Below are 13,169 nucleotides of genomic sequence, written 5' to 3' on the forward strand. Positions count from 1 at the left end.
CTAGACCAGAGCCGTTGAATGGAGAGTCACGTCTCACGTGATTCATGCAGGGCAAATCGATCCCGGAAGTGCTTAGGGAGTGTGATTGCAGAGCGAAAAAGTGTTTTTGTGTTTGTTGTTGTTGTTTTTTGTAATTAGGCATCAAGAAATGCATCATTATGTAATAGTGTGTATACCTCGATGAGGTACATCCATTAACATCTTTGTATATTTATTTATAACTCAAATATTCTAGGATTCATTTGAACTGGAAGCCTTATTTGCTTACTCAACATATTTTAAAACTGTTGAATTGTTGTTCATGTGTTGTTTAACAGCATGCTAATCAGAAAGAGTCTAAACCAAATATATTACTATATGTTGATGGAACAAAATAAATATTTAAAAGTTAATTATTTCCTACCTGCCACGTTTTCTTCATTGTCCTTTCAAAATTTATCATAAATTTATGTTATTTAAGAAAAGGTTATGAAGGATGACATTATAACAATTCACTGCACTAGCATGAGCGTTAGTCTGCTTTCTTTGTAAATACATAGCACACTTGATAATAATAATAATAATATACTGCTATTTGTTCTTTTGCATGACATAGGCAGAAACCTTTCTGTTGTGTATGTAAAAACAATCTGCTACTAAATTAGAACATCAATACAGGGAAGGTTACATTAAAACAAGTTACTGTGTATCATGTATCCCTGTATACATCCTTGTGCTGCTCACTCAGAGATCAGATTATAAATTACATCTACAGTCATCCCAGTGGCATCCTACTATCTTTCTTATTGCTGCTTACAAGTATTTATTTTTTCAAGCTAATGTTTAAAAGTGAATATGTGATTATTTATGTATGTATTTTGGTAATAACTCTTAATTCTTATCATTGTAGTTTTTATGGCTATATTTGGATAGCTTTATCTAACTTGTTATCTTGATGTACGTCAGAGCTGATTCACTGATGGAGGAGTTTTGTGGAACAAGAGCAGAGTAACACCAGCAGCAAACAGTCTACCACAGATAGAGATGAGTCACTTTAACCTGAGAAATTAGATAGGGAGAAAACATAGCATCAAAGAACCACTGATATTATTGTAATGGTCCTCTAACCTCAAAGTGCCTATCAACAGCCAAAATGGGAAGCATATGAGCCAATCAGAGAAGAGCTTTCGGACAGTTTGAGCTGCGTGTTGGTATACATGTACTCAATATTGTTTCTCTTGCATCCATGAGGGGAATTAGCATGATGTTTGCTCAACACTTTGTGGGAGGAGCTAGATGTTAACCACGTTAGTGCTCTGGCTAAAACCGTAAATGAAGCCATACTGTTATCAAACTGTGCTCATACAAAGTGAGTAACAATGTTGTGGTCATTATCCAACATAATAACTCAGGAGCAAAAGGACAAATGGATGAGTACTTGACAAGGACACCTGACAAAAAAGCTCACCCCACTTCACTCTTCTGATTTTTCAAATTATTATTTGCATCAGGACATCTCATTATTTTTAATTAGAAAGTATTATTAAAGTTGATGAAATGTTACAACTGAAAAAAAAAGGAAATCAAATATGTTCTCAGATTGTTGTTACTCTGTCCATCTCTTTTTGCTCAATAGAACCAGACATGCAACATCCCCGACAAACATCCTGATGAGAGTGGGGTGGATTTTACTCAAGGACAGCTGGATCAGCTCAGCTCAGCTGAAGATAAACCACACGTCTGTGACCAGCGTTGGAAGAGCTTCAGTCATTTATGCAATTTTAATATTCATCTGTATAGCCTGAGTGAAGAAAAACACGACTCTTGTGATGAGTGTGAAAAGAGTTTTACCCAGTCAACAAATCTGAAGACACGGCATACCCACACAAGAGAGAAACCATGCATCTGTCAGTGTGGGAGGCTTCCAGTGACCCATTAAATTTATGACATAATAAGAATTCCTATCAACGTTGTCCCCGAAGCTACATCAGCATTTCCACAAGGACCACAATCTGAAAATTTCAGAAGCATATATGAAGTCTATGAAGCAATAAAAAGCACTTTGTAAGAATGCTCAGTAGTTCTGATTCACTTTTTCTAATGATAGCATTAAACTCAGGTGGAGTTATGGATTTAAAAAAGAAAAATAACTACTACTCTGTGGGATGCTGGGATGCCACCTGGATAGATTTTTACTATCTTTGAGTTTTTGGTGCTGAGGAGTGAGAGCAGGGGTGAGGCATGCCCCTCACAAAATGGTATGGTCACATCAGTGGAGCTGTGTGCAGAAATTACAGCAGGATAAGCAGGTTCTGATCTTATTTTACTCTCATAAGTACATCACTGACAATATAGTAATATTAAATGAATATTAAATTAAGCAGTAGGCCTACTTCCAAAAACAAGGGAAAAAAAGTTTACTCCCTACTTTACTTGTACAGTTTCATCACCTGTGAGCCCAACATCAAAAGAGTTTTTTGCTCCTTCATCTAGAGATATTAAACTTTCATGTCAAATCTACTGAGTAGTTCTTAGTAGTATATATTATTAAATGTTATCTTCAAGCACAAACTAGTAACTGTTTTGTTCATCTATGATTTTGCCACCATCTATTGGTCAATTAGATTTCCTGCAATCCAATTCATATTTTAGAGAAAATCACATATAAGCATTGGTTTAATATTCAGATGATCAGATTTATTTTGAAATTAGTAGCCAAATCAGGTGGGTGATTTAGAATTTTCAGTCAGGTGCATATTTCTGGATATTGGAAAAAATTTGAAATACCCAGAGAAAAATCCAAAAGAACATAGAGAGAATATTCAAACTCCTCACGGGAAGAAAGAGGATATTAAGAGTGCAGCAGATTGATAAGCAAAAGAGCAGGAAAGATGAAGAAGAGGTGAGCTTCCAAAATACAAGACAGACGTGAGAGTTAAAAAACAGTAAAAGGGACCATTATGGCACAATGGAAGTAGAAGGCCAGTACTGGTCTTTGTCTCAGAGCTTCTACTTTAAACTGACTTTAAAAACTGAACTAAACATTTTTACTTTTTTTCTTAAGGTTTTACTTCTGTTGCTTAAAAAAATAATTGTGAGACTTTAAGCTTTAGGAAGAAAGTGTTTGACATTTAGTATTCAGTTTACTATAAAATATATAAATTACATTTTAAAAGGTGCTATTATTGTGCTGTTATCTGTTAGATTGAAAGTCCAGTGTTTTAAGATTCTGGGAACACCACTGCTAACAAAAGCCCTTTACTTCAGGCCTTATTTGAATCCAGATGGATAAGTTATATTAAAAAAAAATACTTCAATACAACTTTTGTGAAATGGGGAAAGTGCCACGAAACGTTTTTGTACCAGGCTGGAAACATCTGCGTGTCTTTGAGAACTGAGTTGCTTTTGAAATCAGCTTCAAGTGTTGACGAAACACGTCCATCACTGACGTAAAACGTAAGCACACGGTCCGTGCATCTGGTGGGTGGATGTATGTCCCCGTGGGAAAAAAAAGTCAGCTGAAAAAAGTCGTCACTTTGTCACAGGAGTTATTTAATCCCCATATTTTTATTACTTAATGTAAGCAGACACATTTAATCGGTGCTCCGATTATCTGTACGTTTTCTCATTGAGTAAGCAAAGTTTACGTTTGTTAGCTAGCTAATACATTTGTTCCGAGAAAAATGTCTTTAACAGTTAGCTGACTCTTTTGTTAGCTGGCTTATCAGCTGATATATCTTTGATATTTTCACGTCTTTATCTTTCTCGTAGGAGGAGATGGCAAAAGGCAAAACGAAGATCAAGAGCAGTGGTAACAGGAGATGCTACTGACACAGATATTTGCTAATTTAGCCGCCGAATATAAATAATTATAAGATTAATTATGGTTTAAAATAAGTTGATTTTGAAAAAAGTTACGAATTTGATTTCAGTCCATTTAAAGGAGTGTGTTGTGTTGTGCTGTGTCCTGTGACTCCTGTCTTATGCCAGAGAGTGATTACCAGTATTTAAACTGTTGTAAATGACTTGTTGGCCTATAATCTACCAAACATATCTCAACATATCTCTGATGAATGATAAAAAAGTCATTTTTGTCCAGAAAGAACATTTCTGCCACAAAGTAGCAATCAGGTTTTGGCAAAGTGACTTTTATATATCCTTTATTTATTATTATTTATAGACAAAACTCTCATTGACATTAATTTTTTTTCAAGAGATTTCTGGCTAAGAGGGAAGCAGGAAATATAACATCATCTATAATGATATTTTATGTGGAGTAAAAGGACTGGATCGATTATTACTGATTAGGTACAATAATGCAGAGTCACAAAACAACAAGCCATTTCTTTGTATAACTATTTTGTAACTCCTGTTACAGAAGGCTAACACAAGATAAATAGTAATAAAGGAAAAACATTTTGGAATAATCCTACTAATAATACATAAATATATATAAGGTATTATATAGTAATTTTACTTGTCTGGCCTACTTGAGATTAAACTTGCTGTACGTGACTTAAGAACTAAAAAGGGTTTGACTCCCCTCTTTGACATAGCACCAACTAAATGTTAATGGTGAGTATATGTAGTGATTCTTCTCCACAGTATTTGATTAATTGAACGGATTGCTTTGTTTTAAGAAGACTTAGCTCCACCCCAGGCTCGGTCACTCAGGTCTAGAAAGAGGGAATGTCCAAGTGATGACATTTCTCTAACCGATGACGTTCAGGCTCCACATCAACAGGTACTTTAGGTGATTGAAACAGAACCTACATTCACATATCATTAAGACAAGCTGCTTGATTCTCTTTGTCTTTTCTTTAACTTCAGGATGCTGAAGAGTATAACACAGCAGTAGTTTCCACACCACCACAGTGTCCTCAGTCTCTTGCTCAGGAATGTGCTAAGACTACAAATCAGCAGGAAGCAGATCAAGCCTGTGCCACAAAACAGGAAGAAGATGCAGGCTGCTTTACAAATGTGGAAGAGCAAGATGCTAACAATCCCAAAAATGATTCTCAGCTGGAAGACCTTCAAGTACTTTCTGAAAATTTCACCAACAAGAGTGGAACAAATGAAGAGGAAATGGATTTAGATGAATGTAACAGATCATTGTATGACACACGCACAGATCAGCTCAAGGTCTTCCTGCCTATCACCAAAGAACATGTCCAGTCCTGCCCGGTTGCTTTGAATGGAAAGGAGAACTCTGATGTGGAGAGCAATCAACACACTGGCCCAGAAGAACCTACCAACGTGTGCTTGGGTGATGTCACAAAGGGGTCGGTAGCAGGATTGCCAGCCAAGAAAAAGCGAAGGATGGGCATGTGCGGCCTGACAGAGAAGGAGCGGAGTCATTTTTTAATGACACAAAAGCGTGAAAACGGGCAAAACAGAGAGGGTAAAGTGGAGAAACCTATTTGCGAGAACACAGCTGAACCTGTGACTGTGGAAAAAAACACATCTTCACTCCCGTTACCATCCTCACCTCCATCCATCCCAGCAGACGGGCAGAACGGGGAGCCGAGAGAGGAAGAGATAAAGCTTCAGCCTAGTCACTGTAAAGGAGATGAAAGGTAAGTGTAATATTACATGTATTAAATTTTTACATTTATTAGTGTTTTACACTGTTTTAGCAACCAGCAGTGTTGGAAAGGAACATTAACACAACTACTGTTACATTAGTTATATTTTACCTAAAAGAGAGGTTTCACGTAACAGTTTTGCTCATTTAAAACATAAACACCTTCAGTTAATGATTAGTTTTAAATACCTTAATTATCAAAATGGAGTTCAGTTTAGACAGTTTTATTTTCCAGAATTGAAAATCACAGGACAAAGAGAAAAATTAAGATTGCAAAGTGCTTTTTTCATTGCGAGTCAAGATGTTAAATAACCGTTTCAGAAGAGGTTTATAAAAATTCAAATGACTTTTTAAAACTGACTTGTATATGTAAAATACGAGAGATACTAATTTGTCATTTCTTTCTTTGAGAACACACAGAGCAGAAAGTGAAGCCTGTGCTGCTGTCAGTCCTTCAGATGGCTCCACCGCTGGTTTCGATTCCGGCTGCTCAGAGGGAAAAGGTTGTGAGCGTGAAGATGGCATAGTTACTGATTCAGAGCAAGCCGGTGACTTAGATCACCTTGCAGAAAAAGAAGCAGGGGAGGATTTGGGCAGCCAAAAACTCCAAGAACTCAAAGTTTGTACCAATAAAATTATGGCTGAAGTACCTAAAAATCAAGAGGAAGCTGGCTTAGCAGAAGCAAACTGCAGCTCTGCCATGTCTTTCTGCACAAGTCAAGATGAGAAGACTGTCCACCTGCAGGCTCTCCTTCTGCAGGTGGACAGTGTTACTGGAACAAGAGATGAGAAGGAGGAAGAGATCAGCGGGAATGTGTTCAGTGGTGATGGAGCTGATAAAAATGTCTCCTGTTCACACACCCAAATGGGAGGATTAAACTGTGGCTCTGTGGAAATCTGTGAGAGCGCAGCTACACCCAGTGTCTCAGAGAGGAAAGACAGTGTAAGTAGTGGCGCTAAAACCTAAAACGGAGGGAAGGAACAGACTGTTATGCAACAGAGTATTATTTTGAGAATAATGTCAAAATGTGGCGATTACAGTTGTTGTTTCAAGTCAAACAACTTCCACAGCTCGTATAAGCTCTACAAAATGCCCTGTGTAGATGAGCTAGGGAAACAGCTTGATCAGCTGCCATTGTTTCCCCTCTGTACTGCATGAGGGCATAACCATCCATATCGATATACTGTCCATTGCCAGCTATTTAATTTTGCAAGTATGATTTCACTAACTCATCAGCACAAACCATTTTTTAGAGGTTGTAGCAGCCGTGGCACGTCTATGACCTGAAACTACAATTTTAATCTCCACATTTCAACTTTATTCTTCTTCTATTTTAAGGATTAAAGGACTAAATCTTTCTTCTTATTTTGCCCTTTTGTTCCCCTTAATGATTCATTAATGTAGTTTATAATGTCATCACAGTCTTTCACACTTATGCACCACCAGTAAAAGCACTGGGCATTAGTGCTGAAACTCTTAATCAGTTTGTAAAACTGTCTGTAAAATTATAAGTCATTTATGTTAAAAATATCAAGAACAAATGTTTCAATCTTGTGTGTTTCTAGTATATTTATCTGTGTTGATTTACAGTCAGTTTTCCTTATGTTCTCTTTACTTGTGATGTTAATTTGACAAATTAATTATTTTAATATTTAAAAAACTAAACTATGAAATTAATTAACTGAAAATAAGCCCAACATAAAATAGCTATTTAATAATATCATGTGGAAAGAGCATTTATTGTTTTTGTTTCTTTGTGTTTATAAATACAGTGTGATCCTGATGAACCTGCTGCTGGTCCGTCAGCTGTTCACGCTGATCGCTCGCAGACACTCTCACTCACCGCTGACTCGTTTGGATCTGGGTGCTTAGATTATGTGTCGGACTCCCAGCTGAACACCATCGTTCTGATGTAAGAAATAAGCGAGGAAATACCAGTATATCCGCTGATACACAAAAGACTGCACACACGAGCAGTCGGATGCTTCAGATGTACAAGTCTCTGTATGTGTATCTTTCAACTCTACTCTGCTAATTTTACTCAATATTCAAGAAACTGTTTTAAAAAAATAGTCTCAAATATAAAAAAAGACATTTTTAAGAGACAATGCTGTCTTAAAGTTAAAAATGTACTTTGGTCATCTTATGAAATTAACAGACAAGCTTTAACACCTCTATTTTTAAATTATTCCGATGTTTGTGTTTCTATAGTGAGGATGAGGCGATGCAGAAAGAGGAAGACCCCGATTCCTCAGACTGTGATGAAGATGGTACAGACCTAATCTGCGGACTTATCAGAGAACTCTCCTCTCTAAAGTTAGTACATGCCATTCTTCTTTCAGCTACCAGCGTCTTAGCGTCTCTTCCTATAGGTAACTTTTTGACTTTCACTACCATTAGTCAGTTTAATTGTTTTTATACTCGCCTCCCTGCTGTGATTGGTTGGGGGTAAAGCATGTGTGGTCAACTCTGCCAGCTGTAGATCTCGTCTGGTCAAAGATGAGCAAGCGAAAGTATGTAGATGTGAGACAGACCGACATTTAAGTGGCAAATTTTCTTGAATAATCCTGCAGCACCTTTAAAGTCCATGACATTTATCTGTTATTACACACCTCTCCCATTCTTTAAACCAGTCACTTAAAAGGCAGTTCTTGCTCTAATTTCTAACTCCAAAATTTCACTAGAGCAACTTTGTAGGTTGCACATGTCCAAAAAAAAAAAAAAAAAAGGTTTAACCCCCCTTCCCCTCCAAACAAAGCAAGTTTCCTCCGAATGGGGGCCCCAAAAAAAAAAAAAGCCACAGTTGTGTGCCTGAGATGACCAAAGTAGGGCCATCTACTCTCACTGACATTACACAGAGCCAAGATCAGGAAAAATTAGGTGTCCATGACGCGTGTAGCCCACCCGGCAGGTTGACGGATACAGAGTTAAATTGTCATGAATGAAAAATAATGTCCTCCATCTTTCTTCTAGTCGGAGAGTCATGGCTGCTCATCGAGAGCTGGAGAATCTGCGCCGTAGCAGTAAAAGTTCAAGGAGCTCAACTCGTTAAGAGAGTTGTTTCAGGTTTCTTCAGTCCTTATTTTACTGCTGCCCCAGTGGTTCACTGGTAAAGAACATGTTTTAAAGTGTTTACTGTTCTGGAGTTAACTGCAGCTCAGTTTTGTTTTGCTTTTTTAGTTTAATGACTCATTCCACTTCTTCCCAAATAAAGATGGATGTTTATTACCTGTGTCTTGTCATTGGTGATTTAGTCACATTAATTTGAACATGACTCATTTAAAATGTCAAAAAAAAAAAAAAAAATTCAAAATTGAAAAATGACAACATAGAATGCAAATAAACTTAACCAATTTAGTTATTTATAACTTTTTAGCACACAAGAATATCCACAGAGAAATTTTCAGACTTTTTCCACAAAGGCAGAAGAGTTACAACGGCGTTAACATTTTTAGAAAAGCCACAATTACAGTTTGCAAAATAAAATAATCTATCCTCAAGAACAGAGGCCTACTTGCACACAGAGAAACAAGAACAAGTCACTCATTTTTTTAAAAATTTAAAATGCTGACATGGTCACATAATGCTTTACCTGTTTTAGTAGAGTTATTAATGATGACTGCATCTCTTATAATGTTTGACAGTGTTATAATCCTTCAATGCATGGACAGGAAATATGAAACGATATCAGCTGGCCACGTTTTAAAAGTATGTAAAAGAAACATACAGTAATTTTTTGAAACATGTCTCCTCCCAAACATAAAATCTGGCAGTCGTTCTTGAAAGTGCCTCTCAAATCCAAACACCAAACAGCTGAGGTATTTTAGGCTGGCAGGACCAGCTGCAAAGAAACTCTAATCAGCTACACAGCAAACGAACCAAAGCATGCAAATGAAAAGCACACAAAAGCAAAACCACACTAGTGCTAAAATAAATACACAAATAGAAAAAATAAAGTCACACTAAACGAAACGAGGGTCCTGCCTTCTGTGTAGTGTCTTATTGCCCCTTGCCACCTGCTGGTTCAGCGTCTGGACTTGGCGTACACGGAGCTGTATGCGCTGTCCACTTTGGGGCAGAAGCGCTTGGTGTGAGCCTTGGCCCCCGTGGCTCCACACAGAGGACACGCGTACTGGCGCAGATAGGGACACAAAACATCTCCTTCTTGGTTCTTCAGCCAATGGGATCCGTAGACCAGCTCAGACTCTCCGTTGTGTTTACAAAAGCTGCAGAACATGCGCTCAGGAGTGGGTAAGACTGCCTCAGGTGTTTTGAAACGACTCGTCTTCTTTCGATCTTTTGGCCCCCGGGAGCCCGGCGGGTTTTGCATCACTTTCACATCAATTGCGTTTGGTGCATACGCCACACCATCCACTGGATCCGTGCGAGCAGGGGAACGCATTAGTGCACATTCGCGGGAGCAGGGATCCGGCGCGCTCTCTGCTCCGAGGCCACCTTGGCGAGCTGCGTTATTGCGCACAGATACCATAGCTTGACTCATGTCGTCACACTCCGTGTGATGAGCTTTGGAAACAGGCTGGGAGGACTCGGAGACGGTGCTGCGACCCAGGATATCTCGAATTGTATCACACAGTCCCATGTAGTCTCGCCAGGGCTGGAAACTTTTGCTGTCGGACTCCATGACGCGTGGCAGGTGATGAAGGAATCCCCAAACCATTCCGTTCATTCTAGCTCCAGTCCGGCGATGTTTTCGGCCCCTTCGGGAAGATGACCCAGTTTTTTTACTTGAAACAAACACCAGCAGACAAAACAGCTCGCGTTGCGCACAGAATTTACGAGTAGTAATTGAGCACAAGGTGTGACCTCACCAACAGCTCAGCAGCCAGTCACGTGAGCACGTGCCCAACGCGTGCGGCCAATTAAAGTGAATTTCCTCCAAATGTTTGCGCAGCCCTTGTCGAGGGTTAATGGGTACATAGATTTCATTTTCTGTACGTAAACATATTCAACATGCTTCAATGTCAAATTATGTCAGTATACAAATTTTTTTATTATTGGAATAAACATTAAAATAAATAAATTCTATTTTATTTCGATAATGACTGAAAAGTCAAAGAGCCAGAAATACATAAATCATTCTATATATGTAGACGCCTTCTCAGTGCCCATCTTAGTCCAGTTGAACTACTATTCAGAAATTTTGGATTATACCCCCCCCCAAAAAGTTATGAATTTGCTGAGCTTCACTTGATTCAAATAAGTTAAACCAGTGATAAAGGCCAATGGCATCTTAAAGAGCCTCATGGTATCACCCTTTAGTTATGCAGCTATAGTCTCAGACTGCTGTGAGACCTCCCATGATGAACTTTCCACCACTCCTTTTCACTCCCATTGTTAATATGCCACTATTGCATGCTAACTTATGTACTCTCTCCTGTTTGAATTTGGTCCCCTTTTGTCGTGCAAAGTCTCTATGCTCCTTGTGTTGTCCTCGGGATTCCCATATACTTGTTTGCCATTCACCTACGGGTCGTTTTTGACCTGAGGACAACACAAGGGTTTAACAAGTCATAGCAGATGGCTGCCTGACCTGGTCCAGATCCTGGGTCGTCATCCTGTTAAAAGGGAGATCTTCCACTCTGCTGTTGCAAAGTGTTGTTCACAGCAGGGAATTACAGTTCACTAAATTCTTGAGGTTCTCTCTAAAATATAGTGCAAGTCTACTGACAACTTTAGATCACAGCAAACAGCACTGCATCCACATGAAAAAAAAAAAGAAACAAAAAAGTGGAGATAAATAAAATTCAATATTTATTGTCAATTCTAAAAAGGGGAAATTGAGTTTCTGTTGAATAAAATTGCATTAAAATGACCAATCTAAATGTGGAGCATGGGGCGTGTGCCCAATCCTGTCTGCTCCAGCGTCCCATGTTTCCGAGTGCTGATCAACATCTCTGGATCTACACAATACAGAAACAAAATTTAAAATAAGCAGCACTTTCATAAAGTCAGGAGGAAAAGAGTTTGCAGTAAATACAGAAGTTGTATCTGTTTTCATGTCACAACCCCCCACCACCCAAAAAATACTTTGTTAAATAATTATTGCATGAAAGGAGTGCAGGAGAGAACTGAAGAGTCATATCAATCCACCTGCAGTTGTATGGTAGATTGAGGGAAGAGTAGAGCTCAGGAGTGCTGGGAGTTTGGACTCTGCCTCTTCCCTGATGTAATCCAGCAACGGCGGCAGTCCCTGACTCAGAGGTTGATGGAGTAAGGGGAAGACAGCCAGATATGTTTGTGGGTCCCAAACCTGACAGACCTGGAGTCAAACATGTGTGTGACTTCAAAGCATTTGACGTAAATTATTTAAACCTATTAAAACGACTTCACTCACTGAGAGCAGTGCTCTCTCTTCTGTTGTTGTCTGGCGCTCCTTTGTTAAACAGAGGTGAGTCACACAGATATTGCTGCTTGAGAAGAGAGGCTCTCTGTTGCTCAAAATCACAGCGCTGCAGACAAAACATTAAAACAAAGCAGAAAAACAAGTTGCATAAGAGAACCACTCGAAAATGTACAATCCTCCAGTGTGATGGTGTCCTGATAAACTATTTTTTTTATTTTTTTTGACAAACCTTATTAGGGAACTATCAGAACTGACAGCAAATGACATTTATATAACCCTTTATAAATGAGTCTGCCTTATTTTCTTCAAACCTCACGGCTCAGTCGAATGGCGGCATCAGTGAACGACTGACGTTCCCTTTCAAAAGTCCTCCTCATATGATGGAACTCTGCCCAGCGCACCTGAAGACGTTCCCACTCTTCCAAAAAGTAGCTATCAGTAAGTTCGGAGGGGATGGGTGAAGCAAGGGTATCCTTCACAAAGAAATGAGGGGAAGAAAGTCTGAGACTAGCAAAAGTTTACAAGACAAAGAATGTTACCTCATATTAGAGGGCAATACCTGCAGCATTTGCTGCTGCAATCTGACAAGATGTTGACTCTCTTTCAGTTCAGCTTCCAGCTGAGCCAGAAGCTTTTCTTGGTCGGTACCAGCAGTAGTCTGACCTGCATGAACACTGCAATTCTTAAGTTTTCCAGTCAACACTTGATACAGTCTTCTTTGACACGACAATATTTCACAGATTGTTTTAAAGTGTGTTTGAAAGAGGTTTACCTTCAAACATGATGCCCGGTAGTAGCCTCTGCACTTTCCTCCAACTCTGAACAACCCCGCCTGTCACATGTTCTCCAAGTGCTTCCTCAGCTTGATCCAACCTTTTATCTCCATCCTGGGCCATATCCATCGACTCTGACAGGGTCTTACATCAAAGTTTAGATCGATTTATTGGGATTGGGAAGAAGACTCTAATGTTAAAAATATTCAAAAGCTTTGAAAGTGTATTTATTATCTTGACATTTTAGTAGCTATTCCAGAACTTTAAACTTTGCACGGTCTTCATCAGCAAATGTAATTTGTGGTTTAAGGCAGCAGATTTATGAATATATGATCAGTCACTACAGGGAGTGCAGAATTATTAGGCACGTTGTATTTTTGAGGAATAATTTTATTATTGAACAACAACCATGTTCTCAATGAACCCAAAAAACTCATTAATATCAAAGCTGAATGTTTTTGGAAGTAG

General features: G+C 38.7%; 3 protein-coding genes across 6 annotated transcripts in view; 1 reads left to right on the forward strand and 2 right to left on the reverse strand.

The window, feature by feature from the left end:
* Positions 1-3,433: 3,433 nt before the first annotated feature.
* Positions 3,434-8,813, forward strand: LOC102195022 (uncharacterized). Of its 3 annotated transcripts, none has more exons than XM_005735697.2 (8): positions 3,434-3,611; positions 3,751-3,790; positions 4,620-4,723; positions 4,810-5,555; positions 5,975-6,506; positions 7,337-7,476; positions 7,776-7,880; positions 8,538-8,813. In XM_005735697.2, exons 2-8 carry the CDS (start codon positions 3,757-3,759, stop codon positions 8,614-8,616), a joined length of 1,740 nt encoding a protein of 579 aa, XP_005735754.1. In that variant the 5' UTR covers positions 3,434-3,611; positions 3,751-3,756; the 3' UTR covers positions 8,617-8,813. The 3 variants fall into 3 exon arrangements, with proteins under 3 accessions (XP_005735754.1, XP_005735753.1, XP_005735755.1); XM_005735696.2 differs by having other exon boundaries at positions 3,434-3,558; XM_005735698.2 differs by having other exon boundaries at positions 3,434-3,558; positions 5,984-6,506.
* A 91-nt stretch (positions 8,814-8,904) lies between these two features.
* nanos3 (nanos homolog 3) lies at positions 8,905-10,445 on the reverse strand. Its single transcript, XM_005735699.1, has one exon. It carries the CDS (start codon positions 10,249-10,251, stop codon positions 9,589-9,591), a length of 663 nt encoding a protein of 220 aa, XP_005735756.1. The 5' UTR covers positions 10,252-10,445; the 3' UTR covers positions 8,905-9,588.
* An 868-nt stretch (positions 10,446-11,313) lies between these two features.
* The window catches only part of LOC102195977 (afadin- and alpha-actinin-binding protein), a 4,513-nt gene continuing 2,657 nt past the window's right edge, over positions 11,314-13,169 (reverse strand). Inside the window, exons 7-12 of one of the 2 annotated variants that reach the window (XM_005735700.1) lie at positions 12,701-12,845; positions 12,488-12,591; positions 12,240-12,401; positions 11,920-12,034; positions 11,676-11,835; positions 11,314-11,485 (exon numbers count right to left, since the gene is read on the reverse strand). In XM_005735700.1, the coding sequence (XP_005735757.1) occupies positions 11,389-11,485; positions 11,676-11,835; positions 11,920-12,034; positions 12,240-12,401; positions 12,488-12,591; positions 12,701-12,845 (783 nt within the window). In that variant the 3' untranslated portion in view covers positions 11,314-11,388. Of the gene's footprint in view, positions 11,486-11,675; positions 11,845-11,919; positions 12,035-12,239; positions 12,402-12,487; positions 12,592-12,700; positions 12,846-13,169 lie in introns of both variants that reach the window. The other variant, XM_013911525.1, reaches the window with a different exon arrangement.

The sequence above is a fragment of the Pundamilia nyererei genome, unplaced genomic scaffold (genome assembly GCF_000239375.1).
Source record: "Pundamilia nyererei isolate P.nyererei 1_Seehausen unplaced genomic scaffold, PunNye1.0 scaffold00065, whole genome shotgun sequence".
NCBI classification, from domain to species: domain Eukaryota; kingdom Metazoa; phylum Chordata; class Actinopteri; order Cichliformes; family Cichlidae; genus Pundamilia; species Pundamilia nyererei.

What these genes read in the sequence shown, in the direction of transcription:
- LOC102195022 (XM_005735697.2), top strand. Translation starts at nt 3,757, where the DNA reads ATGGCAAAAGGCAAAACGAAGATCAAGAGCAGTG. An exon ending in AACGAAGATCAAGAGCAGTG is followed by an intron (nt 3,791 to 4,619) that starts GTAACAGGAGAT and finishes CTTTGTTTTAAG; the next exon opens with AAGACTTAGCTCCACCCCAG. An exon ending in TTCAGGCTCCACATCAACAG is followed by an intron (nt 4,724 to 4,809) that starts GTACTTTAGGTG and finishes CTTTAACTTCAG; the next exon opens with GATGCTGAAGAGTATAACAC.
- nanos3 (XM_005735699.1), bottom strand. Translation starts at nt 10,251, where the DNA reads ATGAACGGAATGGTTTGGGGATTCCTTCATCACCTGCCACGCGTCATG.